Source organism: Brachyhypopomus gauderio, unplaced genomic scaffold, assembly GCF_052324685.1.
Source record: "Brachyhypopomus gauderio isolate BG-103 unplaced genomic scaffold, BGAUD_0.2 sc187, whole genome shotgun sequence".
In the NCBI taxonomy this organism is placed as follows: Eukaryota; Metazoa; Chordata; class Actinopteri; order Gymnotiformes; family Hypopomidae; genus Brachyhypopomus; species Brachyhypopomus gauderio.
Window position 1 is genome coordinate 92,637 of NW_027507008.1, and position 27,026 is coordinate 119,662.

Sequence of the window (27,026 nt, forward strand, 5' to 3'; positions counted from 1 at the left end):
CATAATTAGGGGCAGGCATTTTATAAATAAAAGTGATGATGATCCACGTGTGCTTTGCTCATGGGATAATGAGACACACAGCAGTGGTTCCAGCTCTATTCGTTGCTGCAGAACAATGTTTACAGAGTCCCTTGGCCACACTGATTGGGAGCTTGGTCTCTCAAATGGATCCCTTGACTAAGATGTGGTACTGTTTTTTGTTGTTGTTTATTTTTTACTAAGAATAAATGTAACAAAAACACTTTATTATTTATTGCTTTAATTATCTACCCTGTTCTTGAGGTCATTGAAGATCTGTCCAAAATACTGCAGGTTGTTATTAATATGCAGCATCTTGCCACTCATCCGGTTCACGATTTCCAGGGCTCGGGTCCAAAAGGCCCCTCTATTTTCTTCCAGCAGGAAAGGTTTGTCTGGGTAGCTGATCTCATGACAGTCAAAGGAGAAAGACACGTACAAACCGGTGAGCAGCACGGCCTGCAGCTCCTCCTTGGTGGCCACCTCAGCTGAAACGATGTCACGACACAGCATGTAGAGGAAGACCACGGTGCCTGGAGTGAAGAAGCCTTGCTGTTGCCATCCTGTCAGTGTCAAGGAGCGGTCCACACTGCGAACACACTGCAAGGGCTCATGGGCAGAGAGGTCCTTCAGCAGACAGGAACGTCGGCACAGGAACTCACCCAGGCAGGTGAGCAGCTCGCTGGTGGAGGACTTCACAAGAAAACTACTAGGCTTGTCTGCACTGATCTTGCGTCAGAATGGTACATCTGGAGAACAAGGAGACCTTGGCCCGATGACGAAGAGGAAGGGTGATGGTTACCTCACCTCATCACCTCACCTCATGTGGGTCACCAATGAGACCTAACATGCTTATCTCATGTCACTGAAGTATGATGTAATAGTAAGCTAATAGTAAAACTGAAGTATGATGAGTAATCGTCAACTGTTGGGAAAGATTCAGTCTGCTGAAAAATACGCCCAATATGAGGTGGACTGAAAAGTATCAGCCATAGGCTTAGTGTAAAATTTTTTATATGACTAATTTTGTGCCAATACAAATAATATTTTTAAATTTTGTATTTATTTTTTAGGCTACCATTTTTATTTTGTAAGGACAAACATTGAAAAGAAGAACACAAACACTTTGACTTGATGAGAAAGAGCCACACATGATTTATCACAGCACAGAATGTCATGGAAATGTATAATTGTGTTTTGCACATTTTAAATGTAAAAGAGTTCAAATAGCCTTTAAGGGCAGTGTTTTTTTCCTGCAGTGTATGTTAAGGGCCAGTAAAGCATTTTCATATAAATATCAACTATATGCCCACGCTGAGGTGTCCTCTTTTTCACCATCTCTGATCCGGTCACCCTAAGTGAACACTTCAGGAACCAGGAGAACAGATTCACAACACACAAGTATCAGGAAAGAGTTCTAAAGTTTAATGATAATATGTGTAGTTGAATACAGAACAAAATAGATGGGTCTTAAGACAATTTGGTAAGAATAATAAACCATATGTGTGATTGGTGTTCTCCTTATCAGGAGAGGAGGTACAGTAGACTGGATGTAGGGGAATGGAAAAGTCCAGGGAGAGAGATTCTAAGTGAGGTGCAGACACACAGATAAGGGAATGAACAACATGTCAGTGTGTTCTGATTAAGGATTTGCTGGGTGTACGTATGTCTGAAAAACATCTGGCACAGGAACATCTGTCCAGCGCAGTGGAGTTGGGGTGAAGCAGGGGGACCATAACAGCTGGAACAGTTTGAGACTCAGTAGCAGCATGATGTCAGGAGTAGGTTTACCTCATCAAGAGGAGAGACAAGATCATTAGACATGCCTTAGTACAGAGAAGTATAAATTAATGGACTATAGTGTGCAAGGCTCCAGCAAATCTAGCTATGGCAGCACAGCTAAAAGGGTGGAGCTAGAAAATAGCACAGGCATGAAACAAGCAATTAGACAATAGCATTCACCCAATTTTAAATGATAGTTTTCTGTCTTTTTGTCAGACGACTATAGGCTATCTTGCTCTGAAAATGACAATATTTTCTTTATTTAAAATTAGGGGTGGCCATAGATTATTTTTTTAAATCTAGATTAATCTCACTGAAATCTTGAAACTAATCTTAATTAATCTAGATTAAAATGGCTCATTCGGAATATGCGTGCTACCCAAGTAATGATTAAAAGTCCGTTTTTGAGATAAGGGTTCTTTATACAGAGGATCTCCTGTTTTCAAAATGCATCAATGACTGCTTGAGAAAGCTGTTCTACTTTGATACTTGAAGAAAAAAACATGCTCAATAAAATGTAGGCTACTCGTGTTCAATGGTTTATTCAGTTAAACATGAAAATAGTACGGTATGCCTACATACTTTAAGAGGGCATATTCAGTCAAACATGAATTTGTAAGGTTAACTTAAATTTAATTTGAACTTAACAGGCAGCCAATGTAGGGAGGCCAACACTGGAGAAATATGCTCCCTTTTCTTAGTTCCAGTCAGGAGCCTAGCTGCTGCATTTTGAACAAGCTGAAGGCGTGACAGAGCTGATTGGTTGATACCCAAATACAGAGAATTACAGTAATCAAGCCATGATGTAATAAAAGCATGAACAACTGTTTCCATATCTTTAAAAGTTAAAATAGATTTGAGCTTAGAGATTTTCCTTAGCTGATAAAAACTGGTACTATCTGTTTATCAAATGTAAGTGTGGAATCAAAGAGAACGCTGAGATTCCTTACGTAGCTCTGAGTATTTATTAATAAAGGCTCCAGATGTTTAGCATTTGGTGTAACACTGTCTGGATAAAAAAATAATAATAATAGCCTCTGTTTGGCCATCATTCCATTTTTAAAAATTATTGGACAGCCAAATTCTTATGTCCTGCAGGCAATGTCGATGGGCCGCGTCTTGCAGAGTATCTGCACATTGTTGACCTACAAATTTAATGACTTAAGACCTCCAAGAATAAAAATTAAGACCATTACCATGGCAAAAACATGAATTTTCAAGCTGGGCCCCTCCAAAGCTTTCAGGTAGTCCATGTTAATGTGAGACCTGCTTTGCCTTGCAAATTATTAGCACAATGTCTGATAAACACAGCCTCAAATCATCAAATCATTTGTGCACGATTGCAGTATTTACTTTTGAATGGTCATTTTTGAGAACCTTGCCTCAAATATGGCAATATTTCTACAAATATGTCGAAGCAAAAGGTAGGAGAATCTTTAAGGTGACATCACCAAGTTGAGGGTATTCCTGCATCAGCCCTTGGTTTTCTAAGTAAATAAATTGATTTTAAGATGGATAACAAATATCAAGACATGGCACACATGCACTTGGCAAGAGAACTAGAGTGAATGGGGCTACTGTGTGTATGTGAATGTTTTTATAGAAGAACAGTCACGGGTTCAAAATACTACTGTTTTAATTGGTATTTGAATTGAATTTGAAATGAAACTGTGGCTGATTTAGCCGTGTTATACTAGTCCAACCATGCTTCTTTTTTACTGTGTGGTTAGACTGAGACTTGCGCTGTAGAAGTAGAATTGAAAATATTTTTTGTCTTTTTGGACATTAATAGCTTTTTCACTCCCCTTAGATGAAATTTAATGCCACTCTTCAAAAAAGAATGTAATTCAATACATTTAAAGACCTTGAAAATATTTTATTTAAGCCTTTTAAAGGACCCGCCGGGACCCTGGTCTTGGTAATGATGGGCACCGAATTCCAGGCATCTTCCTGAGGTTGGGTGATGCGGCCTCCAGACGGGTGGGCCCCGTCGCGACCAACACGCCCGACTGGAGTCCTTCTTAGACAGGAGCTGCTCAGGTACCTTGATCTGCTCCCTCTGCTCCTCCAAGTTTGCCTCTTTGTGGATCTCGACGATGGTCTTGGGGCCCTGGTCACCCCTCCGGGGCACCCAGTTATTCTACCGTAGTTGGAAAGAGAGGAGCGCTTTCAAAATGCATTCAACACGGCAGCCACCTTGTCAGGATGGGCAATTAAGAAAAGCAAACCTGCAAAAGGAAAGCAGTCCAACCACCTCTGCATGACTAGCAATGAAACCTCCACACTCAAATACTGAAGCTGGTCAACGGCTGTTCTATAAACTATACTTGTACAGTAAGCATTCGAGTATAAATTAATGAAAGCAAGGAAACATTTGTAGAGACACTGAAGAAGTCCAACGGATGGGTGTGTAACACTTACCTGTCTGAGGTCCAGGACATCTTGCAGTTTGCAGCGGATCCTCAATGAGGTCTTCCTCGCGTTTATTATTTTGCTTATGTAGCTGCAATAGTGGTCCATTTTGGGCTGATTAATAATAATAATAATAATAATAATCTTTATTTATATAGCACCTTTCTGTAACGTGGCTCGCGCCACGGAGCGAGAGGACGGACACAAGTGCTGAGAAGAGCGAGATTTATTCAGGGGAATACCGTAATCATCATCCGAAAGCCAGGCAGGGTCGATAGCAGGAGGGCAGTCCGTGAAACAAGCAAAGACAGGCATTACAAAGACAGGGAGCACGGGTAACGGGGGAAACACGAATACGGTCAGGTACAGAAACAGCGAAGAAACAGACACGATCACAAATCAAATTCAAAATACCGGACGAAGGACAAGGGAGACTCAGGGGCTTATATACACTGACATAAACTAGGGACAGGTGATGACAATGACACAGGGGCGTGGTAACAAACGAGGGATTCATAAAACTAACGAGCAGGGCGGGACAAACGGGCAAGAACACAGACACGAGGGAACCCAGAGTGACAGCTAGGAGAGGGGGCGTAGCCGCACGTGACAGAACCCCCCCTCAAAGCGTGCCACTCCGGGGCACGCAAGGGCAGACAGGACAGGGAACCAGACTAGGACAAGACAGGGAACCACGGAACACGGCGAGGGACAGGGACAGCAGACACGGGACGGACCGGAGGAACAGACCAGGGGAAAGCAGGGCACGGAGACCGGGGCACGGCAGGGACAGGGGGACCAGAGACGGGCCAGGAGCTGGGCTGGGGCATGGCGGTACACGGGGCACATGGAGACCGGACAGGGCAAGGAGCAGGGCTGGACAGTACAGGACCGGGGACAGACACGGAAGTGGGGCCAGGGGACAAGGCGGAGGCAAACACAGAGGCAAAGACACCATGAACAACGGAGACAGGCACTGGCACAAGGTGGGTGACAACTTGGGGAACAGACATGGGGACAGGGACAGGGATGACACCACAGGAAACAGACACAGGAACAGGAACATGGACACGAACAGACACAACCACGGGGACAGGGACCAAAACAAAACCAGGGATGGGACCAGGGAGCAAGGGGAACACGGGCAATGGAACATAGGAGGCACATGGCGGAGCAGGGGGAACACCAAGTCCATGCCCAACAGGGGGCAGCACAGTCCCAAGGGCAACAGGCTGGGTCCGCTGGCGGGCAGCGGGGACAGACGGGGTCCGCTGGCGGGCAGCGGGGACAGGCGGGGTCCGCTGGCGGGCAGCGGGGACAGGAGCCGGCAGGCGGGCAGCGGGAACAGGAGCCGGCAGGCGGGCAGCGGGAACAGGAGCCGGCAGGCGGGCAGCGGGAACAGGAGCCGGCAGGCGGGCAGCGGGAACAGGAGCCGGCAGGCGGGCAGCGGGAACAGGAGCCGGCAGGCGGGCAGCGGGAACAGGCAGGGTCCACTGGCGGGCAGCGGGAACAGGCAGGGTCCGCTGGCGGGCAGCGGGAACAGGAGCCGGCAGACAGGCAGCGGGAACTGGAGCCGGCAGACAGGCAGCGGGGACAGGCAGGGTCCGCTGGCGGGCAGCGGGGACAGGAACCGGCGTGGACGACCCCTCCAGGGTCGCGGGGACAGGAACCGGCGTGGATGAGACACCCTCGGGGGGCGGAACCACCGGGCTGACGTCCTCAGGGGGCGGAACCACCGGGCTGACGTCCTCAGGGGGCGGAACCACCGGGCTGACGTCCTCAGGGGGCGGAACCACCGGGCTGACGTCCTCAGGGGGCGGAACCACCGGGCTGACGTCCTCAGGGGGCGGAACCACCGGGCTGACGTCCTCAGGGGGCGGAACCGCCAAGCCGACGTCCTCGGGGGGCGGAGCCACTATACTGACGTCATCGGGGGGCGTGTCCGCCAAGCCGACGTCCTCGGGGGGCGGAGCCACTATACTGACGTCATCGGGGGGCGTGACCGCCATACTGACGTCATCGGGGGGCGTGACCGCCATACTGACGTCATCGGGGGGCGTGACCGCCATACTGACGTCATCGGGGGGCGTGACCGCCATACTGACGTCATCGGGGGGCGTGACCGCCATACTGACGTCATCGGGGGGCGGGACCGCCATACTGACGTGGCTCGTACTCCCCCCCAAAAAATACTTGGGGTTGTCATGTGGAGTAGCCGGCAGGGTCAGAGGCGGTGGGTCCTCCTCCTCAGGGTCCTGGGTGAGCCTGGCAGAACACACAGACACACAAGCTCCTCGGTTGCTCTCTCTGCTGCGGCTCCGCCTCCCTTGAGGCGCCGGGAGCTCACGGTGGTCAGAGAGAGTCAACCGAGGGTTAAGCGAAAACTTGTCTGTGCGCTCAGACCGTCTGCCCGCTGCTCGCACGACAGGAGGTTTCTCCCTGTCGTGTTCGCAAGACCGGGCAGACACACAGCGCTCAGATGGAGTCTCGTCGCGAAAGCCAGTAGAAAGAGACTGCGCTTTCTTTGGTCGGCGACGAGACTTCCTTGTACCCGCAGCGCCAGGGGTATTCCTGTCTCTAGTTTGTTCGCACTGAAATACCGGAGAGTCGAACCGGATTAAACCAGCCGACATCCATTCACAGTGTTTGAACTCACCAGAGTCTCGCTCTCTCGCTGTGTCCTTGATAGGTCCGGTATTATGTAACGTGGCTCGCGCCACGGAGCGAGAGGACGGACACAAGTGCTGAGAAGAGCGAGATTTATTCAGGGGAATACCGTAATCATCATCCGAAAGCCAGGCAGGGTCGATAGCAGGAGGGCAGTCCGTGAAACAAGCAAAGACAGGCATTACAAAGACAGGGAGCACGGGTAACGGGGGAAACACGAATACGGTCAGGTACAGAAACAGCGAAGAAACAGACACGATCACAAATCAAATTCAAAATACCGGACGAAGGACAAGGGAGACTCAGGGGCTTATATACACTGACATAAACTAGGGACAGGTGATGACAATGACACAGGGGCGTGGTAACAAACGAGGGATTCATAAAACTAACGAGCAGGGCGGGACAAACGGGCAAGAACACAGACACGAGGGAACCCAGAGTGACAGCTAGGAGAGGGGGCGTAGCCGCACGTGACACTTTCATACATACATGCAACTCAAAGTGCTTTACAGTATAAATAAAAGAAACATAAAAAGAAGACAAAAAGAAAATGTTAAAGAAATTAAAGTAAAATAACATAAAATGTAAAAAAGTAAAGTAAACAATATAATAAAAAAGTAAAGTAAATAAAACTAATTAAGATAAGTAAATATAAGAAGATAAAAATAAAATATTAAAATTAAAGGTAAAAAGAAATAATTAAATAAAGTGACAAATTATAAAATAATAGACTAGAATTTCTTAACTAAAAGCAGATCTAAACAGGAAAGTTTTGAGACTGTTCTTGAAACTATTCAGGGATGAAATGCATCTGAGCTCTTCAGGAAGAGAATTCCAGAGCTTTGGGCTAAAAAGTGGCTAAAAGCACCCTCGCCAATCTTTAATCGGCATCTAGGAATCACCAGTAGATTACTGTTTGAAGACCTCAGAGACCTGACTGGAACATATCTAACCATCATTTCACTGAGGTAAAGAGGGGCAAGACCATGAAGACATTTAAAAACCATGACTAGAACCTTAAAATCTATCCTAAAGCTGACAGGTAACCAGTGCAGTGAGTGGAGTGCAGGTGTAATATGATCTCTCTTTCTCCTGCGGGTCAGAACCCTTGCAGCCGCATTCTGAACTCGCTGTAGGTGCGAAATAGAGCTCTTTGGAAGAGCAGATAGAACAGCGTTACAATAATCTAGCCTTGATGTGATAAACGCATGGACAAGTTTTTCACTGTCAGCAGGAGTGAGCATATCCCGGACCTTAGCAATGTTTCGAAGGTGAAAATAAGCTGTCTTGCATGTAGTCATGATGTGTGATTTGAAGCTGAGCTCATTATCAAAGGTGACGCCCAGGTTCTTAACACATTGTCTGGCATTCAGATTCATTTTATTTAAATAGGTCTGGACATCATTCCTTTGTGAATCACTGCCAAGAACAAGAACCTCTGTCTTCTGTTTATTTAATTGCAGAAAATTGTCAGACATCCATGTCTGTATATTATCTATGCAGTCAAACAGTGAGCAAATTGATTTTAGGGCCTTAGGTTCTAGAGAAATGTAAAGTTGAGTGTCATCTGCATATTGATGATAACTAATACCATGTTTATTAATGATATGTGGTAGCAGAAGCATATATAGGTTGAATAGTAACGGCCCAAGAATTGATCCTTGGGGGACGCCACAAGTTATTTTTTGACGTGTGGAGGAAGAGGTACCTAATGCTACATAGTAATCACGCCCAGTTAGGTATGATCTAAACCAGTCTAAGACTAAGCCACTAAGGCCTACCCAACTCTGTAGTCGATCAAGAAGAATTTCATGATCAACTGTGTCAAAAGCGGCGCTTAAATCCAGCAGAAAAAGGACTGAGAGTTTGCCTGCATCCTTATTCAATCTCAAGTCATTTACTACCTTAACTAGGGCTGTTTCAGTGCTGTGGAGAGCTCTGAAACCAGATTGAAAAGTGTCATTTATTTGATTTACTTTTACATAATCATTCAACTGGATTGACACAACTTTTTCAATGATTTTGCTAAGAAAGGAAAGGTTAGATATAGGTCGATAATTATTGAGAATTGTGGGATCAAGATTTCTGTTCTTTAATAGTGGTTTAACCATTGCTGTTTTAAAAAAGTTAGGGAATTCACCCAATTGCAGAGACTGATTAACAATCGTTAGAACTTCATTTGCTAATGAGCTCAGAACCTGCTTGAAAAAGCATGTAGGTAAAGGGTCCAGTTCACAAGTAGAGGATTTTAGTGATGAAATCACATCAAGTAGTGTTACCATGTCAACTTCTTGGAAATAAGACATATTAAAGTTAGGCTGAGTAACTGATATAAGGTTTGATAGTCTATTAGTGCTTGTTGCTATGTTCTGCCTTATACTAGTGATCTTGTCCCTAAAAAATATTGCAAACTCATCACATTTTTCAACTGAAACAGTCTCAGGGAAGACACAGGAGGTGGGGTTTACTAGCTGATCAATACTTCTGAACAGGACAGCCGAGTTATTATTTGATGAATTGATTAAGGTAGAGAAATAGTTTTCCCTTGTTGATTTCACTTCACTGTTGTAATTGTGCAATGTTGTTTTATAAATATCAAAATGTACTTGCAATTTTGACCTTCGCCAACGTCTCTCAGCCTGCCTACATTCTTGCCTAAATTTTACAATAGAAGGAGTGTTTCTCCAGGGCATCCTAATTTTACCAGAGATAATTTTAGTTACCTTTGGTGCCACAGCATCAATACAGTTCTTAACTCTCTGTGTGAATGTTTCAACTAGCTCATTCCCATTTTCTGAGAGGGGAGGGAGGGACTGTATCATGTCTGTGAAGGCCACGGCACTGCCAGCACTGAGATAACGCTTGGTTATTGTACGCTTTTCACTGAGTGTTCTAGTAGATAATGACATATTGAAAAATACGCCAAAATGGTCAGAAATTGCAACATCAATAATTTCAGTATTATTAACCTCTATGCTTTTAGAAATGATCAAATCTAAAATGTGGCCATGCTTATGAGTTGGGCCTGATACATGCTGTATGAGATCAAAAGAGTTAAGCATCCTCATGAACTCTGAAGTGATTGGATTTGTGGATATATCCATGTGAATATTAAAATCCCCAGCAATTAAAACATAATCAAAATCAATTAAAATCCTTGAAAGCATTTCTTCAAAATCTTCAAGAAAGTCTGCATGTAGTCTGGGAGGATGATAGATAACAATCAAAAGAACTGAATAAGTACTGTTGAGTTGTACTGCCAGATATTCAAACATAGGATGTTCCCCTAATGAGATCTGCTTACAGCGGAATGCTTTATGGTAAAAACATGCAACACCACCACCTCTCTTATTTACTCTAGAGACATTAAAATAGTTAAAGTCAGGAGGCGAAGCTTCATTTAGCACTATTGCTCCATTGCTATCAAGCCAAGTCTCTGTTAGAAAAAGAAAGTCCAGACAATAATCTTCAATTAATTTAGCTATTATAAAAGTCTTGTTTGTGAGTGAGCGGACGTTTAGTAAGGAGACTTTGAAGACTTGATGTGTTTGATCGGCATCACTTACATCACTTGTGCATTTCACTGGGATCAAATTTTGTTTGTTACAATGTTTTGTGCCCTTGTGTTTTCTTCTGATTACATTTTTATTTCGATTCTGAGAGCCATGCCACCGGCTATTTAAAATAACTGGAATGTAGCACTTACTAGGAGCATGGGTTCCAGTGTGTCAGACCTGAGTCACTGAGTGTGCAGGAGAAGTAAGTGAGTTCCTACAAACATTATTCCTACATTAGTCAAAAACAAGACTCTCGTTAGCATGCTTGTGGCTACCGCCTGGTAAAAACTACCGCCAAGAGTTACCAGCCAGGTAGGAGGAACATAAGCGCATGATACCTTGGCCTTCTCGATGTCCTTGCCAATGGTGGAGAGTAGGATGCAGAGACACTCTAGTCTTTCCTCGCTGTGGCTCTTCTGGAGCAGCTTGACTATACAGTCATGCAATATAAGCTCCGACAGCATCTCCACCTTAAACAGCTCCCCGATAAACTTGATGTTACCGAGGGAACGGTGGCGGGCCTCGTCCTTCATGGCGTCCAGCTCCTCGATCAGGCGCTGACGCTCCTCATCCTGGCGGGAAATATCGGGGGTTGGCGTTAACACGAGACGAGGCCCGGATATACGGCACATTTAACACAACTAAAACGACTGGACTGCACTCTAACAATACACATCCAATGATGTGCACTTGGAGGGAAGGTGCACTATCAAGATGGTGAGACTGTCGCACCTCTGATGCGGCTTCCAGCTCCTTCTGCTTGCGCTCGTTGCTGTCCTTGTCCTTCGCAAACTCCTTCTGGCAGCAATTGAGCAGCAGCCTTCCAAAATTCACTGTGCCTCCTGACTTATCAGAGGTGGGCACTTTCAGCTGGGTACCATGAAGAGCAAGCAACAAGCACAAGTGAATAAGAGGTTTTTTCATGACTAGCAACATTAACACAGATGAATGTAGCCAGGGTGCAAATTTTGCTTTCTGACCTGTGTGCAAATTTAGGATAAGCTTGAAATATCACTGCTCAACACATACTACTTTAACTGCCATCACAGATAAGACAAAGTTGCCTTTTGTTAATTTATGTACATTGGCATCAGTCAGACAGTCAGTCAGTCAGTCAGACGGACAGACAGACAGACAGACAGACAGACAGATAGATAGATAGATAGATAGATAGATAGATAGATAGATCTCTTCAGACACTCTGCTAAATTATGCCCTTTCATTATTCTGTGTCCTTGGCCAGTAATTGCACAGCATGGACAGAGGACACAGATCAAAGCAGTTCATTCCTCCCTTTCTGACCAATCAGAAGTCTTGGGAGGGCAGTTGCTGTTTCTGAACACTTGGTGATCTCATGACAGTCAAAGGAGAAAGACACGTACAAACCGGTGAGCAGCACGGCCTGATCTTGCGTCAGAATGGTACATCTGGAGAACAAGGAGACCTTGGCCCGATGACGAAGAGGAAGGGTGATGGTTACCTCACCCCATCACCTCACCTCATGTGGGTCACCAATGAGACCTAACATGCTTAATTCATGTCACTGAAGTATGATGTAATAGTAACCTAATAGTAAAACTGAAGTATGATGAGTAATCGTCAACTGTTGGGAAAGATTCAGTCTGCTGAAAAATACGCCAATATGAGGTGGACTGAAAAGTATCAGCCATAGGCTTAGTGTACAATTTTTTAAATGACAAATACAAAGAATATTTTTAAAATTTTGTATTTATTTTTTAGGCTACCATTTTTATTTAGTAAGTAAAGACATTGAAAAGAAGAACACAAACACTTTGACTTGGTGAGAAAGAGCCACACATGATTTATCACAGCACAGAATGTCATGGAAATGTATAATTGTGTTTTGCACATTTTAAATGTAAAAGAGTTCAAATAGCCTTTATGGGCAGTGTTTTTTTTCTGCAGTGTTTGTTAAGGGCCAGTAAAGCATTTTCATATAAATATCAACTATATGCCCACGCTGAGGTGTCCTCTTTTTCACCATCTCTGATCCGGTCACCCTAAGTGAACACTTCAGGAACCAGGAGAACAGATTCACAACACACAAGTATCAGGAAAGACTTCTAAAGTTTAATGATAATATGTGTAGTTGAATACAGAACAAAATAGATGGGTCTTAAGACAATTTGGTAAGAATAATAAACCATATGTGTGATTGGTGTTCTCCTTATCAGGAGAGGAGGTACAGTAGACTGGATGTAGGGGAATGGAAAAGTCCAGGGAGAGAGATTCTAAGTGAGGTGCAGACACACAGATAAGGGAATGAACAACATGTCAGTGTGTTCTGATTAAGGATTTGCTGGGTGTACGTATGTCTGAAAAACATCTGGCACAGGAACATCTGTCCAGCGCAGTGGAGTTGGGGTGAAGCAGGGGGACCATAACAGCTGGAACAGGTTGAGACTCAGTAGCAGCATGATGTCAGGAGTAGGTTTACCTCATCAAGAGGAGAGACAAGATCATTAGACATGCCTTAGTACAGAGAAGTATAAATTAATGGACTATAGTGTGCAAGGCTCCAGCAAATCTAGCTATGGCAGCACAGCTAAAAGGGTGGAGCTAGAAAATAGCACAGGCATGAGACAAGCAATTAGACAATAGCATTCACCCAATTTTAAATGATAGTTTTCTGTCTTTTTGTCAGACGACTATAGGCTATCTTGCTCTGAAAATGACAATATTTTCTTTATTTAAAATTAGGGGTGGCCATAGATTATTTTTTTAAATCTAGATTAATCTCACTGAAATCTTGAAAATAATCTTAATTAATCTAGATTAAAATGGCTCATTCGGAATATGCGTGCTACCCAAGTAATGATTAAAAGTCCGTTTTTGAGATAAGGGTTCTTTATACAGAGGATCTCCTGTTTTCAAAATGCATCAATAACTGCTTGAGAAAGCTGTTCTACTTTGATACTTGAAGAAAAAAAACATGCTCAATAAAATGTAGGCTACTCGTGTTCAATGGTTTATTCAGTTAAACATGAAAATAGTACGGTATGCCTACATACTTTAAGAGGGCATATTCAGTCAAACATAAATTTGTAAGGTTAACTTAAATTTAATTTGAACTTAACAGGCAGCCAATGTAGGGAGGCCAACACTGGAGAAATATGCTCCCTTTTCTTAGTTCCAGTCAGGAGCCTAGTTGCTGCATTTTGAACAAGCTGAAGGCGTGACAGAGCTGATTGGTTGATACCCAAATACAGAGAATTACAGTAATCAAGCCATGATGTAATAAAAGCATGAACAACTGTTTCCATATCTTTAAAAGTTAAAATAGATTTGAGCTTAGAGATTTTCCTTAGCTGATAAAAACTGGAACTATCTGTTTATCAAATGTAAGTGTGGAATCAAAGAGAACGCTGAGATTCCTTACGTAGCTATGAGTATTTATTAATAAAGGCTCCAGATGTTTAGCATTTGGTGTAACACTGTCTGGATAAAAAAATAATAATAATAGCCTCTGTTTGGCCATCATTCCATTTTTAAAAATTATTGGACAGCCAAATTCTTATGTCCTGCAGGCAATGTCGATGGGCCGCGTCTTGCAGAGTATCTGCACATTGTTGACCTACAAATTTAATGACTTAAGACCTCCAAGAATAAAAATTAAGACCATTACCATGGCAAAAACATGAATTTTCAAGCTGGGCCCCTCCAAAGCTTTCAGGTAGTCCATGTTAATGTGAGACCTGCTTTGCCTTGCAAATTATTAGCACAATGTCTGATAAACACAGACTCAAATCATCAAATCATTTGTGCACGATTGCAGTATTTACTTTTGAATGGTCATTTTTGAGAACCTTGCCTCAAATATGGCAATATTTCTACAAATATGTCGAAGCAAAAGGTAGGAGAATCTTTAAGGTGACATCACCAAGTTGAGGGTATTCCTGCATCAGCCCTTGGTTTTCTAAGTAAATAAATTGATTTTAAGATGGATAACAAATATCAAGACATGGCACACATGCACTTGGCAAGAGAACTAGAGTGAATGGGGCTACTGTGTGTATGTGAATGTTTTTATAGAAGAACAGTCACGGGTTCAAAATACTACTGTTTTAATTGGTATTTGAATTGAATTTGAAATGAAACTGTGGCTGATTTAGCCGTGTTATACTAGTCCAACCATGCTTCTTTTTTACTGTGTGGTTAGACTGAGACTTGCGCTGTAGAAGTAGAATTGAAAATATTTTTTGTCTTTTTGGACATTAATAGCTTTTTCACTCCCCTTAGATGAAATTTAATGCCACTCTTCAAAAAAGAATGTAATTCAATACATTTAAAGACCTTGAAAATCTTTTATTTAAGCCTTTTAAAGGACCCGCCGGGACCCTGGTCTTGGTAATGATGGGCACCGAATTCCAGGCATCTTCCTGAGGTTGGGTGATGCGGCCTCCAGACGGGTGGGCCCCGTCGCGACCAACACGCCCGACTGGAGTCCTTCTTAGACAGGAGCTGCTCAGGTACCTTGATCTGCTCCCTCTGCTCCTCCAAGTTTGCCTCTTTGTGGATCTCGACGATGGTCTTGGGGCCCTGGTCACCCCTCCGGGGCACCCAGTTATTCTACCGTAGTTGGAAAGAGAGGAGCGCTTTCAAAATGCATTCAACACGGCAGCCACCTTGTCAGGATGGGCAATTAAGAAAAGCAAACCTGCAAAAGGAAAGCAGTCCAACCACCTCTGCATGACTAGCAATGAAACCTCCACACTCAAATACTGAAGCTGGTCAACGGCTGTTCTATAAACTATACTTGTACAGTAAGCATTCGAGTATAAATTAATGAAAGCAAGGAAACATTTGTAGAGACACTGAAGAAGTCCAACGGATGGGTGTGTAACACTTACCTGTCTGAGGTCCAGGACATCTTGCAGTTTGCAGCGGATCCTCAATGAGGTCTTCCTCGCGTTTATTATTTTGCTTATGTAGCTGCAATAGTGGTCCATTTTGGGCTGATTAGTCAAAAACAAGACTCTCGTTAGCATGCTTGTGGCTACCGCCTGGTAAAAACTACCGCCAAGAGTTAACAGCCAGGTAGGAGGAACATAAGCGCATGATACCTTGGCCTTCTCGATGTCCTTGCCAATGGTGGAGAGTAGGATGCAGAGACACTCTAGTCTTTCCTCGCTGTGGCTCTTCTGGAGCAGCTTGACTATACAGTCATGCAATATAAGCTCCGACAGCATCTCCACCTTAAACAGCTCCCCGATAAACTTGATGTTACCGAGGGAACGGTGGCGGGCCTCGTCCTTTATGGCGTCCAGCTCCTCAATCAGGCGCTGACGCTCCTCATCCTGGCGGGAAATATCGGGGGGTTGGCGTTAACACGAGACGAGGCCCGGATATACGGCACATTTAACACAACTAAAACGACTGGACTTCACGCTAACAATACACATCCAATGTTGTGCACTTGGAGGGAAGGTGCACTATCAAGATGGTGAGACTGTCGCACCTCTGATGCGGCTTCCAGCTCCTTCTGCTTGCGCTCGTTGCTGTTCTTGTCCTTCGCAAACTCCTTCTGGCAGCAATTGAGCAGCAGCCTTCCAAAATTCACTGTGCCTCCTGACTTATCAGAGGTGGGCACTTTCAGCTGGGTACCATGAAGAGCAAGCAACAAGCACAAGTGAATAAGAGGTTTTTTCATGACTAGCAACATTAACACAGATGAATGTAGCCAGGGTGCAAATTTTGCTTTCTGACCTGTGTGCAAATTTAGGATAAGCTTGAAATATCACTGCTCAACACATACTACTTTAACTGCCATCACAGATAAGACAAAGTTGCCTTTTGTTAATTTATGTACATTGGCATCAGTCAGACAGTCAGTCAGTCAGTCAGACGGACAGACAGACAGACAGACAGACAGACAGATAGATAGATAGATAGATAGATAGATAGATAGATAGATAGATAGATAGATAGATAGATAGATAGATAGATAGATAGATAGATAGATAGATAGATCACTTCAGACACTCTCCTAAATTATGCCCTTTCATTATTCTGTGTCCTTGGCCAGTAATTGCACAGCATGGACAGAGGACACAGATCAAAGCAGTTCATTCCTCCCTTTCTGACCAATCAGAAGTCTTGGGAGGGCAGTTGCTGTTTCTGAACACTTGGTGATCTCATGACAGTCAAAGGAGAAAGACACGTACAAACCGGTGAGCAGCACGGCCTGATCTTGCGTCAGAATGGTACATCTGGAGAACAAGGAGACCTTGGCCCGATGACGAAGAGGAAGGGTGATGGTTACCTCACCCCATCACCTCACCTCATGTGGGTCACCAATGAGACCTAACATGCTTAATTCATGTCACTGAAGTATGATGTAATAGTAACCTAATAGTAAAACTGAAGTATGATGAGTAATCGTCAACTGTTGGGAAAGATTCAGTCTGCTGAAAAATACGCCCAATATGAGGTGGACTGAAAAGTATCAGCCATAGGCTTAGTGTACAATTTTTTAAATGACAAATACAAAGAATATTTTTAAAATTTTGTATTTATTTTTTAGGCTACCATTTTTATTTAGTAAGTAAAGACATTGAAAAGAAGAACACAAACACTTTGACTTGGTGAGAAAGAGCCACACATGATTTATCACAGCACAGAATGTCATGGAAATGTATAATTGTGTTTTGCACATTTTAAATGTAAAAGAGTTCAAATAGCCTTTATGGGCAGTGTTTTTTTTCTGCAGTGTTTGTTAAGGGCCAGTAAAGCATTTTCATATAAATATCAACTATATGCCCACGCTGAGGTGTCCTCTTTTTCACCATCTCTGATCCGGTCACCCTAAGTGAACACTTCAGGAACCAGGAGAACAGATTCACAACACACAAGTATCAGGAAAGACTTCTAAAGTTTAATGATAATATGTGTAGTTGAATACAGAACAAAATAGATGGGTCTTAAGACAATTTGGTAAGAATAATAAACCATATGTGTGATTGGTGTTCTCCTTATCAGGAGAGGAGGTACAGTAGACTGGATGTAGGGGAATGGAAAAGTCCAGGGAGAGAGATTCTAAGTGAGGTGCAGACACACAGATAAGGGAATGAACAACATGTCAGTGTGTTCTGATTAAGGATTTGCTGGGTGTACGTATGTCTGAAAAACATCTGGCACAGGAACATCTGTCCAGCGCAGTGGAGTTGGGGTGAAGCAGGGGGACCATAACAGCTGGAACAGGTTGAGACTCAGTAGCAGCATGATGTCAGGAGTAGGTTTACCTCATCAAGAGGAGAGACAAGATCATTAGGCATGCCTTAGTACAGAGAAGTATAAATTAATGGACTATAGTGTGCAAGGCTCCAGCAAATCTAGCTATGGCAGCACAGCTAAAAGGGTGGAGCTAGAAAATAGCACAGGCATGAGACAAGCAATTAGACAATAGCATTCACCCAATTTTAAATGATAGTTTTCTGTCTTTTTGTCAGACGACTATAGGCTATCTTGCTCTGAAAATGACAATATTTTCTTTATTTAAAATTAGGGGTGGCCATAGATTATTTTTTTTAAATCTAGATTAATCTCACTGAAATCTTGAAACTAATCTTAATTAATCTAGATTAAAATGGCTCATTCGGAATATGCGTGCTACCCAAGTAATGATTAAAAGTCCGTTTTTGAGATAAGGGTTCTTTATACAGAGGATCTCCTGTTTTCAAAATGCATCAATAACTGATTGAGAAAGCTGTTCTACTTTGATACTTGAAGAAAAAAAACATGCTCAATAAAATGTAGGCTACTCGTGTTCAATGGTTTATTCAGTTAAACATGAAAATAGTACGGTATGCCTACATACTTTAAGAGGGCATATTCAGTCAAACATGAATTTGTAAGGTTAACTTAAATTTAATTTGAACTTAACAGGCAGCCAATGTAGGGAGGCCAACACTGGAGAAATATGCTCCCTTTTCTTAGTTCCAGTCAGGAGCCTAGCTGCTGCATTTTGAACAAGCTGAAGGCGTGACAGAGCTGATTGGTTGATACCCAAATACAGAGAATTACAGTAATCAAGCCATGATGTAATAAAAGCATGAACAACTGTTTCCATATCTTTAAAAGTTAAAATAGATTTGAGCTTAGAGATTTTCCTTAGCTGATAAAAACTGGAACTATCTGTTTATCAAATGTAAGTGTGGAATCAAAGAGAACGCTGAGATTCCTTACGTAGCTCTGAGTATTTATTAATAAAGGCTCCAGATGTTTAGCATTTGGTGTAACACTGTCTGGATAAAAAAATAATAATAATAGCCTCTGTTTGGCCATCATTCCATTTTTAAAAATTATTGGACAGCCAAATTCTTATGTCCTGCAGGCAATGTCGATGGGCCGCGTCTTGCAGAGTATCTGCACATTGTTGACCTACAAATTTAATGACTTAAGACCTCCAAGAATAAAAATTAAGACCATTACCATGGCAAAAACATGAATTCTCAAGCTGGGCCCCTCCAAAGCTTTCAGGTAGTCCATGTTAATGTGAGACCTGCTTTGCCTTGCAAATTATTAGCACAATGTCTGATAAACACAGCCTCAAATCATCAAATCATTTGTGCACGATTGCAGTATTTACTTTTGAATGGTCATTTTTGAGAACCTTGCCTCAAATATGGCAATATTTCTACAAATATGTCGAAGCAAAAGGTAGGAGAATCTTTAAGGTGACATCACCAAGTTGAGGGTATTCCTGCATCAGCCCTTGGTTTTCTAAGTAAATAAATTGATTTTAAGATGGATAACAAATATCAAGACATGGCACACATGCACTTGGCAAGAGAACTAGAGTGAATGGGGCTACTGTGTGTATGTGAATGTTTTTATAGAAGAACAGTCACGGGTTCAAAATACTACTGTTTTAATTGGTATTTGAATTGAATTTGAAATGAAACTGTGGCTGATTTAGCCGTGTTATACTAGTCCAACCATGCTTCTTTTTTACTGTGTGGTTAGACTGAGACTTGCGCTGTAGAAGTAGAATTGAAAATATTTTTTGTCTTTTTGGACATTAATAGCTTTTTCACTCCCCTTAGATGAAATTTAATGCCACTCTTCAAAAAAGAATGTAATTCAATACATTTAAAGACCTTGAAAATCTTTTATTTAAGCCTTTTAAAGGACCCGCCGGGACCCTGGTCTTGGTAATGATGGGCACCGAATTCCAGGCATCTTCCTGAGGTTGGGTGATGCGGCCTCCAGACGGGTGGGCCCCGTCGCGACCAACACGCCCGACTGGAGTCCTTCTTAGACAGGAGCTGCTCAGGTACCTTGATCTGCTCCCTCTGCTCCTCCAAGTTTGCCTCTTTGTGGATCTCGACGATGGTCTTGGGGCCCTGGTCACCCCTCCGGGGCACCCAGTTATTCTACCGTAGTTGGAAAGAGAGGAGCGCTTTCAAAATGCATTCAACACGGCAGCCACCTTGTCAGGATGGGCAATTAAGAAAAGCAAACCTGCAAAAGGAAAGCAGTCCAACCACCTCTGCATGACTAGCAATGAAACCTCCACACTCAAATACTGAAGCTGGTCAACGGCTGTTCTATAAACTATACTTGTACAGTAAGCATTCGAGTATAAATTAATGAAAGCAAGGAAACATTTGTAGAGACACTGAAGAAGTCCAACGGATGGGTGTGTAACACTTACCTGTCTGAGGTCCAGGACATCTTGCAGTTTGCAGCGGATCCTCAATGAGGTCTTCCTCGCGTTTATTATTTTGCTTATGTAGCTGCAATAGTGGTCCATTTTGGGCTGATTAGTCAAAAACAAGACTCTCGTTAGCATGCTTGTGGCTACCGCCTGGTAAAAACTACCGCCAAGAGTTAACAGCCAGGTAGGAGGAACATAAGCGCATGATACCTTGGCCTTCTCGATGTCCTTGCCAATGGTGGAGAGTAGGATGCAGAGACACTCTAGTCTTTCCTCGCTGTGGCTCTTCTGGAGCAGCTTGACTATACAGTCATGCAATATAAGCTCCGACAGCATCTCCACCTTAAACAGCTCCCCGATAAACTTGATGTTACCGAGGGAACGGTGGCGGGCCTCGTCCTTTATGGCGTCCAGCTCCTCAATCAGGCGCTGACGCTCCTCATCCTGGCGGGAAATATCGGGGGGTTGGCGTTAACACGAGACGAGGCCCGGATATACGGCACATTTAACACAACTAAAACGACTGGACTTCACGCTAACAATACACATCCAATGTTGTGCACTTGGAGGGAAGGTGCACTATCAAGATGGTGAGACTGTCGCACCTCTGATGCGGCTTCCAGCTCCTTCTGCTTGCGCTCGTTGCTGTTCTTGTCCTTCGCAAACTCCTTCTGGCAGCAATTGAGCAGCAGCCTTCCAAAATTCACTGTGCCTCCTGACTTATCAGAGGTGGGCACTTTCAGCTGGGTACCATGAAGAGCAAGCAACAAGCACAAGTGAATAAGAGGTTTTTTCATGACTAGCAACATTAACACAGATGAATGTAGCCAGGGTGCAAATTTTGCTTTCTGACCTGTGTGCAAATTTAGGATAAGCTTGAAATATCACTGCTCAACACATACTACTTTAACTGCCATCACAGATAAGACAAAGTTGCCTTTTGTTAATTTATGTACATTGGCATCAGTCAGACAGTCAGTCAGTCAGTCAGACGGACAGACAGACAGACAGACAGACAGACAGACAGATAGATAGATAGATAGATAGATAGATAGATAGATAGATAGATAGATAGATAGATAGATAGATAGATAGATAGATCACTTCAGACACTCTCCTAAATTATGCCCTTTCATTATTCTGTGTCCTTGGCCAGTAATTGCACAGCATGGACAGAGGACACAGATCAAAGCAGTTCATTCCTCCCTTTCTGACCAATCAGAAGTCTTGGGAGGGCAGTTGCTGTTTCTGAACACTTGGTGATCTCATGACAGTCAAAGGAGAAAGACACGTACAAACCGGTGAGCAGCACGGCCTGATCTTGCGTCAGAATGGTACATCTGGAGAACAAGGAGACCTTGGCCCGATGACGAAGAGGAAGGGTGATGGTTACCTCACCCCATCACCTCACCTCATGTGGGTCACCAATGAGACCTAACATGCTTAATTCATGTCACTGAAGTATGATGTAATAGTAACCTAATAGTAAAACTGAAGTATGATGAGTAATCGTCAACTGTTGGGAAAGATTCAGTCTGCTGAAAAATACGCCCAATATGAGGTGGACTGAAAAGTATCAGCCATAGGCTTAGTGTACAATTTTTTAAATGACAAATACAAAGAATATTTTTAAAATTTTGTATTTATTTTTTAGGCTACCATTTTTATTTAGTAAGTAAAGACATTGAAAAGAAGAACACAAACACTTTGACTTGGTGAGAAAGAGCCACACATGATTTATCACAGCACAGAATGTCATGGAAATGTATAATTGTGTTTTGCACATTTTAAATGTAAAAGAGTTCAAATAGCCTTTATGGGCAGTGTTTTTTTTCTGCAGTGTTTGTTAAGGGCCAGTAAAGCATTTTCATATAAATATCAACTATATGCCCACGCTGAGGTGTCCTCTTTTTCACCATCTCTGATCCGGTCACCCTAAGTGAACACTTCAGGAACCAGGAGAACAGATTCACAACACACAAGTATCAGGAAAGACTTCTAAAGTTTAATGATAATATGTGTAGTTGAATACAGAACAAAATAGATGGGTCTTAAGACAATTTGGTAAGAATAATAAACCATATGTGTGATTGGTGTTCTCCTTATCAGGAGAGGAGGTACAGTAGACTGGATGTAGGGGAATGGAAAAGTCCAGGGAGAGAGATTCTAAGTGAGGTGCAGACACACAGATAAGGGAATGAACAACATGTCAGTGTGTTCTGATTAAGGATTTGCTGGGTGTACGTATGTCTGAAAAACATCTGGCACAGGAACATCTGTCCAGCGCAGTGGAGTTGGGGTGAAGCAGGGGGACCATAACAGCTGGAACAGGTTGAGACTCAGTAGCAGCATGATGTCAGGAGTAGGTTTACCTCATCAAGAGGAGAGACAAGATCATTAGGCATGCCTTAGTACAGAGAAGTATAAATTAATGGACTATAGTGTGCAAGGCTCCAGCAAATCTAGCTATGGCAGCACAGCTAAAAGGGTGGAGCTAGAAAATAGCACAGGCATGAGACAAGCAATTAGACAATAGCATTCACCCAATTTTAAATGATAGTTTTCTGTCTTTTTGTCAGACGACTATAGGCTATCTTGCTCTGAAAATGACAATATTTTCTTTATTTAAAATTAGGGGTGGCCATAGATTATTTTTTTTAAATCTAGATTAATCTCACTGAAATCTTGAAACTAATCTTAATTAATCTAGATTAAAATGGCTCATTCGGAATATGCGTGCTACCCAAGTAATGATTAAAAGTCCGTTTTTGAGATAAGGGTTCTTTATACAGAGGATCTCCTGTTTTCAAAATGCATCAATAACTGATTGAGAAAGCTGTTCTACTTTGATACTTGAAGAAAAAAAACATGCTCAATAAAATGTAGGCTACTCGTGTTCAATGGTTTATTCAGTTAAACATGAAAATAGTACGGTATGCCTACATACTTTAAGAGGGCATATTCAGTCAAACATGAATTTGTAAGGTTAACTTAAATTTAATTTGAACTTAACAGGCAGCCAATGTAGGGAGGCCAACACTGGAGAAATATGCTCCCTTTTCTTAGTTCCAGTCAGGAGCCTAGCTGCTGCATTTTGAACAAGCTGAAGGCGTGACAGAGCTGATTGGTTGATACCCAAATACAGAGAATTACAGTAATCAAGCCATGATGTAATAAAAGCATGAACAACTGTTTCCATATCTTTAAAAGTTAAAATAGATTTGAGCTTAGAGATTTTCCTTAGCTGATAAAAACTGGAACTATCTGTTTATCAAATGTAAGTGTGGAATCAAAGAGAACGCTGAGATTCCTTACGTAGCTCTGAGTATTTATTAATAAAGGCTCCAGATGTTTAGCATTTGGTGTAACACTGTCTGGATAAAAAAATAATAATAATAGCCTCTGTTTGGCCATCATTCCATTTTTAAAAATTATTGGACAGCCAAATTCTTATGTCCTGCAGGCAATGTCGATGGGCCGCGTCTTGCAGAGTATCTGCACATTGTTGACCTACAAATTTAATGACTTAAGACCTCCAAGAATAAAAATTAAGACCATTACCATGGCAAAAACATGAATTCTCAAGCTGGGCCCCTCCAAAGCTTTCAGGTAGTCCATGTTAATGTGAGACCTGCTTTGCCTTGCAAATTATTAGCAAAATGTCTGATAAACACAGCCTCAAATCATCAAATCATTTGTGCACGATTGCAGTATTTACTTTTGAATGGTCATTTTTGAGAACCTTGCCTCAAATATGGCAATATTTCTACAAATATGTCGAAGCAAAAGGTAGGAGAATCTTTAAGGCGACATCACCAAGTTGAGGGTATTCCTGCATCAGCCCTTGGTTTTTTAAGTAAATAAATTGATTTTAAGATGGATAACAAATAGCAAGACATGGCACACATGCACTTGGCAAGAGAACTAGAGTGAATGGCGCTACTGTGTGTATGTGAATGTTTTTATAGAAGAACAATCATGGGTTCAAAATACTACTGTTTTAATTGGTATTTGAATTGAATTTGAAATGAAACTGTGGCTGATTTAGCCGTGTTATACTAGTCCAACCATGCTTCTTTTTTACTGTGTGGTTAGACTGAGACTTGCGCTGTAGAAGTAGAATTGAAAATATTTTTTGTCTTTTTGGACATTAATAGCTTTTTCACTCCCCTTAGATGAAATTTAATGCCACTCTTCAAAAAAGAATGTAATTCAATACATTTAAAGACCTTAAAAATCTTTTATTTAAGCCTTTTAAAGGACCCGCCGAGACCCTGGTCTTGGTAATGATGGGCACCGAATTCCAGGCATCTTCCTGAGGTTGGGTGATGCGGCCTCCGGACGGGTGGGCCCCGTCGTGACCAACACGCCTGACTGGAGTCCTTCTTAGGCAGGAGCTGCTCAGGTACCTTGATCTGCTCCCTCTGCTCCTCCAAGTTTGCCTCTTTGTGGATCTCGACGATGGTCTTGGGGCCCTGGTCACCCCTCCGGGGCACCCAGTTATTCTACCATAGTTGGAAAGAGAGGAGCGCTTTCAAAATGCATTCAACACGGCAGCCACCTTGTCAGGATGGGCAATTAAGAAAAGCAAACCTGCAAAAGGAAAGCAGTCCAACCACCTCTGCATGACTAGCAATGAAACCTCCACACTCAAATACTGAAGCTGGTCAATGGCTGTTCTATAAACTATACTTGTACAGTAAGCATTCGAGTATAAATTAATGAAAGCAAGGAAACATTTGTAGAGACACTGAAGAAGTCCAACGGATGGGTGTGTAACACTTACCTGTCTGAGGTCCAGGACATCTTGCAGTTTGCAGCGGATCCTCAATGAGGTCTTCCTCGCGTTTATTATTTTACTTATGTAGCTGCAATAGTGGTCCATTTTGGGCTGATTAGTCAAAAACAAGACTCTCGTTAGCATGCTTGTGGCTACCGCCTGGTAAAAACTACCGCCAAGAGTTAACAGCCAGGTAGGAGGAACATAAGCGCATGATACCTTGGCCTTCTCGATGTCCTTGCCAATGGTGGAGAGTAGGATGCAGAGACACTCTAGTCTTTCCTCGCTGTGGCTCTTCTGGAGCAGCTTGACTATACAGTCATGCAATATAAGCTCCGACAGCATCTCCACCTTAAACAGCTCCCCGATAAACTTGATGTTACCGAGGGAACGGTGGCGGGCCTCGTCCTTCATGGCGTCCAGCTCCTCGATCAGGCGCTGACGCTCCTCATCCTGGCGGGAAATATCGGGGGGTTGGCGTTAACACGAGACGAGGCCCGGATATACGGCACATTTAACACAACTAAAACGACTGGACTTCACGCTAACAATACACATCCAATGATGTGCACTTGGAGGGAAGGTGCACTATCAAGATGGTGAGACTGTCGCACCTCTGATGCGGCTTCCAGCTCCTTCTGCTTGCGCTCGTTGCTGTCCTTGTCCTTCGCAAACTCCTTCTGGCAGCAATTGAGCAGCAGCCTTCCAAAATTCACTGTGCCTCCTGACTTATCAGAGGTGGGCACTTTCAGCTGGGTACCATGAAGAGCAAGCAACAAGCACAAGTGAATAAGAGGTTTTTTCATGACTAGCAACATTAACACATGTAGCCAGGGTGCAAATTTTGCTTTCTGACCTGTGTGCAAATTTAGGATAAGCTTGAAATATCACTGCTCAACACATACTACTTTAACTGCCATCACAGATAAGAAAAAGTTGCCTTTTGTTAATTTATGTACATTGGCATCAGTCAGACAGTCAGTCAGTCAGTCAGACGTACAGACAGACAGACAGACAGACAGACAGACAGACAGACAGATAGATAGATAGATAGATAGATAGATAGATCTCTTCAGACACACTAAATTATGCCCTTTCATTATTCTGTGTCCTTGGCCAGTAATTGCACAGCATGGACAGAGGACACAGATCAAAGCAGTTCATTCCTCCCTTTCTGACCAATCAGAAGTCTTGGGAGGGCAGTTGCTGTTTCTGAACACTTGGTGAAATGCATGCATTACAGTGTCCAGCTTTAACAATAAACAAAACATGAACAACCTCCTGAACTCCTCAGTCCCATTGGTGCAGTTTAGCTGCAGAAACACATGGGACAAGATAGAGGTCACATGTGGAACTGGCCATTCGCGCGTGGGCATGTGCACACTCACCATCATCAGGCAGCGACACAATTTAGCATAAGTCACGGAGAACTTGGGCTCAGAGATGGCCTTCTCGTATACAAGATCGACGACTCCCTTGAGCCGCTCCTCCGTGTCCATGCTCAGCTCCGTCAGCTGCTTCATCAGTGGCTGGAACATCTGTGGCGTGAGCTTGTTCAGGATGCTGCGCACACGTCGCAGCAGGTCCAGGGTCTTGGCCACCTCCAGGTTCTCCTCGTCAGCTTCAGCCTTGTGGGCGCGCACCTTCTTCATTGAGGGCCTCCACGCCTTCTCCGCCTTGTTCAGCTGGATGTCGTTGCTGAATGAGACACTGGTGATGATCTTGCGTGGACTTTTGCGCTGGCACTGTGAGGACCTCGAAACTGGAGGCTGGAGGGGGGGTGGGGGGTTAATCTTAATTAAGACAATCAGCTCAACTAAGTCCCCTATAATTCACACTAAGGGTGTAACCAACAGCTCCAAGTGAAACTAGCATAAACCAACAACACCAGCATGGCTAGTAAACAATCTAGACTCTAGAGCAAATCCCATGATGCTCTACAATGTAGAATGTCCATTTACATGTGCCTTTAAAGCAGGAGTGTCCAAAGTGTGGCACTCATCTCCAAAGACGAGATATGATATTGGGTTCACGATAACGAGACGAGACTTTTAAATATTTTTAAGAAAACTTCAAAGATGACAAATATATCTGGAAAAATAGTTTTGGCAAAGTCAAAAAATGCTAA

The 27,026-nt window shown here is 43.1% G+C and overlaps 1 protein-coding gene across 1 annotated transcript in view; it reads right to left on the reverse strand.

The window, feature by feature from the left end:
- Nucleotides 1-258: 258 nt before the first annotated feature.
- The window catches only part of LOC143502059 (uncharacterized), a 28,048-nt gene continuing 1,280 nt past the window's right edge, over nt 259-27,026 (reverse strand). Inside the window, exons 4-7 of the mRNA XM_076995237.1 lie at nt 26,287-26,667; nt 25,513-25,650; nt 25,170-25,351; nt 259-742 (exon numbers count right to left, since the gene is read on the reverse strand). Coding sequence (XP_076851352.1) covers nt 259-742; nt 25,170-25,351; nt 25,513-25,650; nt 26,287-26,667 — 1,185 coding nt within the window. The remainder of the gene's footprint in view (nt 743-25,169; nt 25,352-25,512; nt 25,651-26,286; nt 26,668-27,026) is intronic.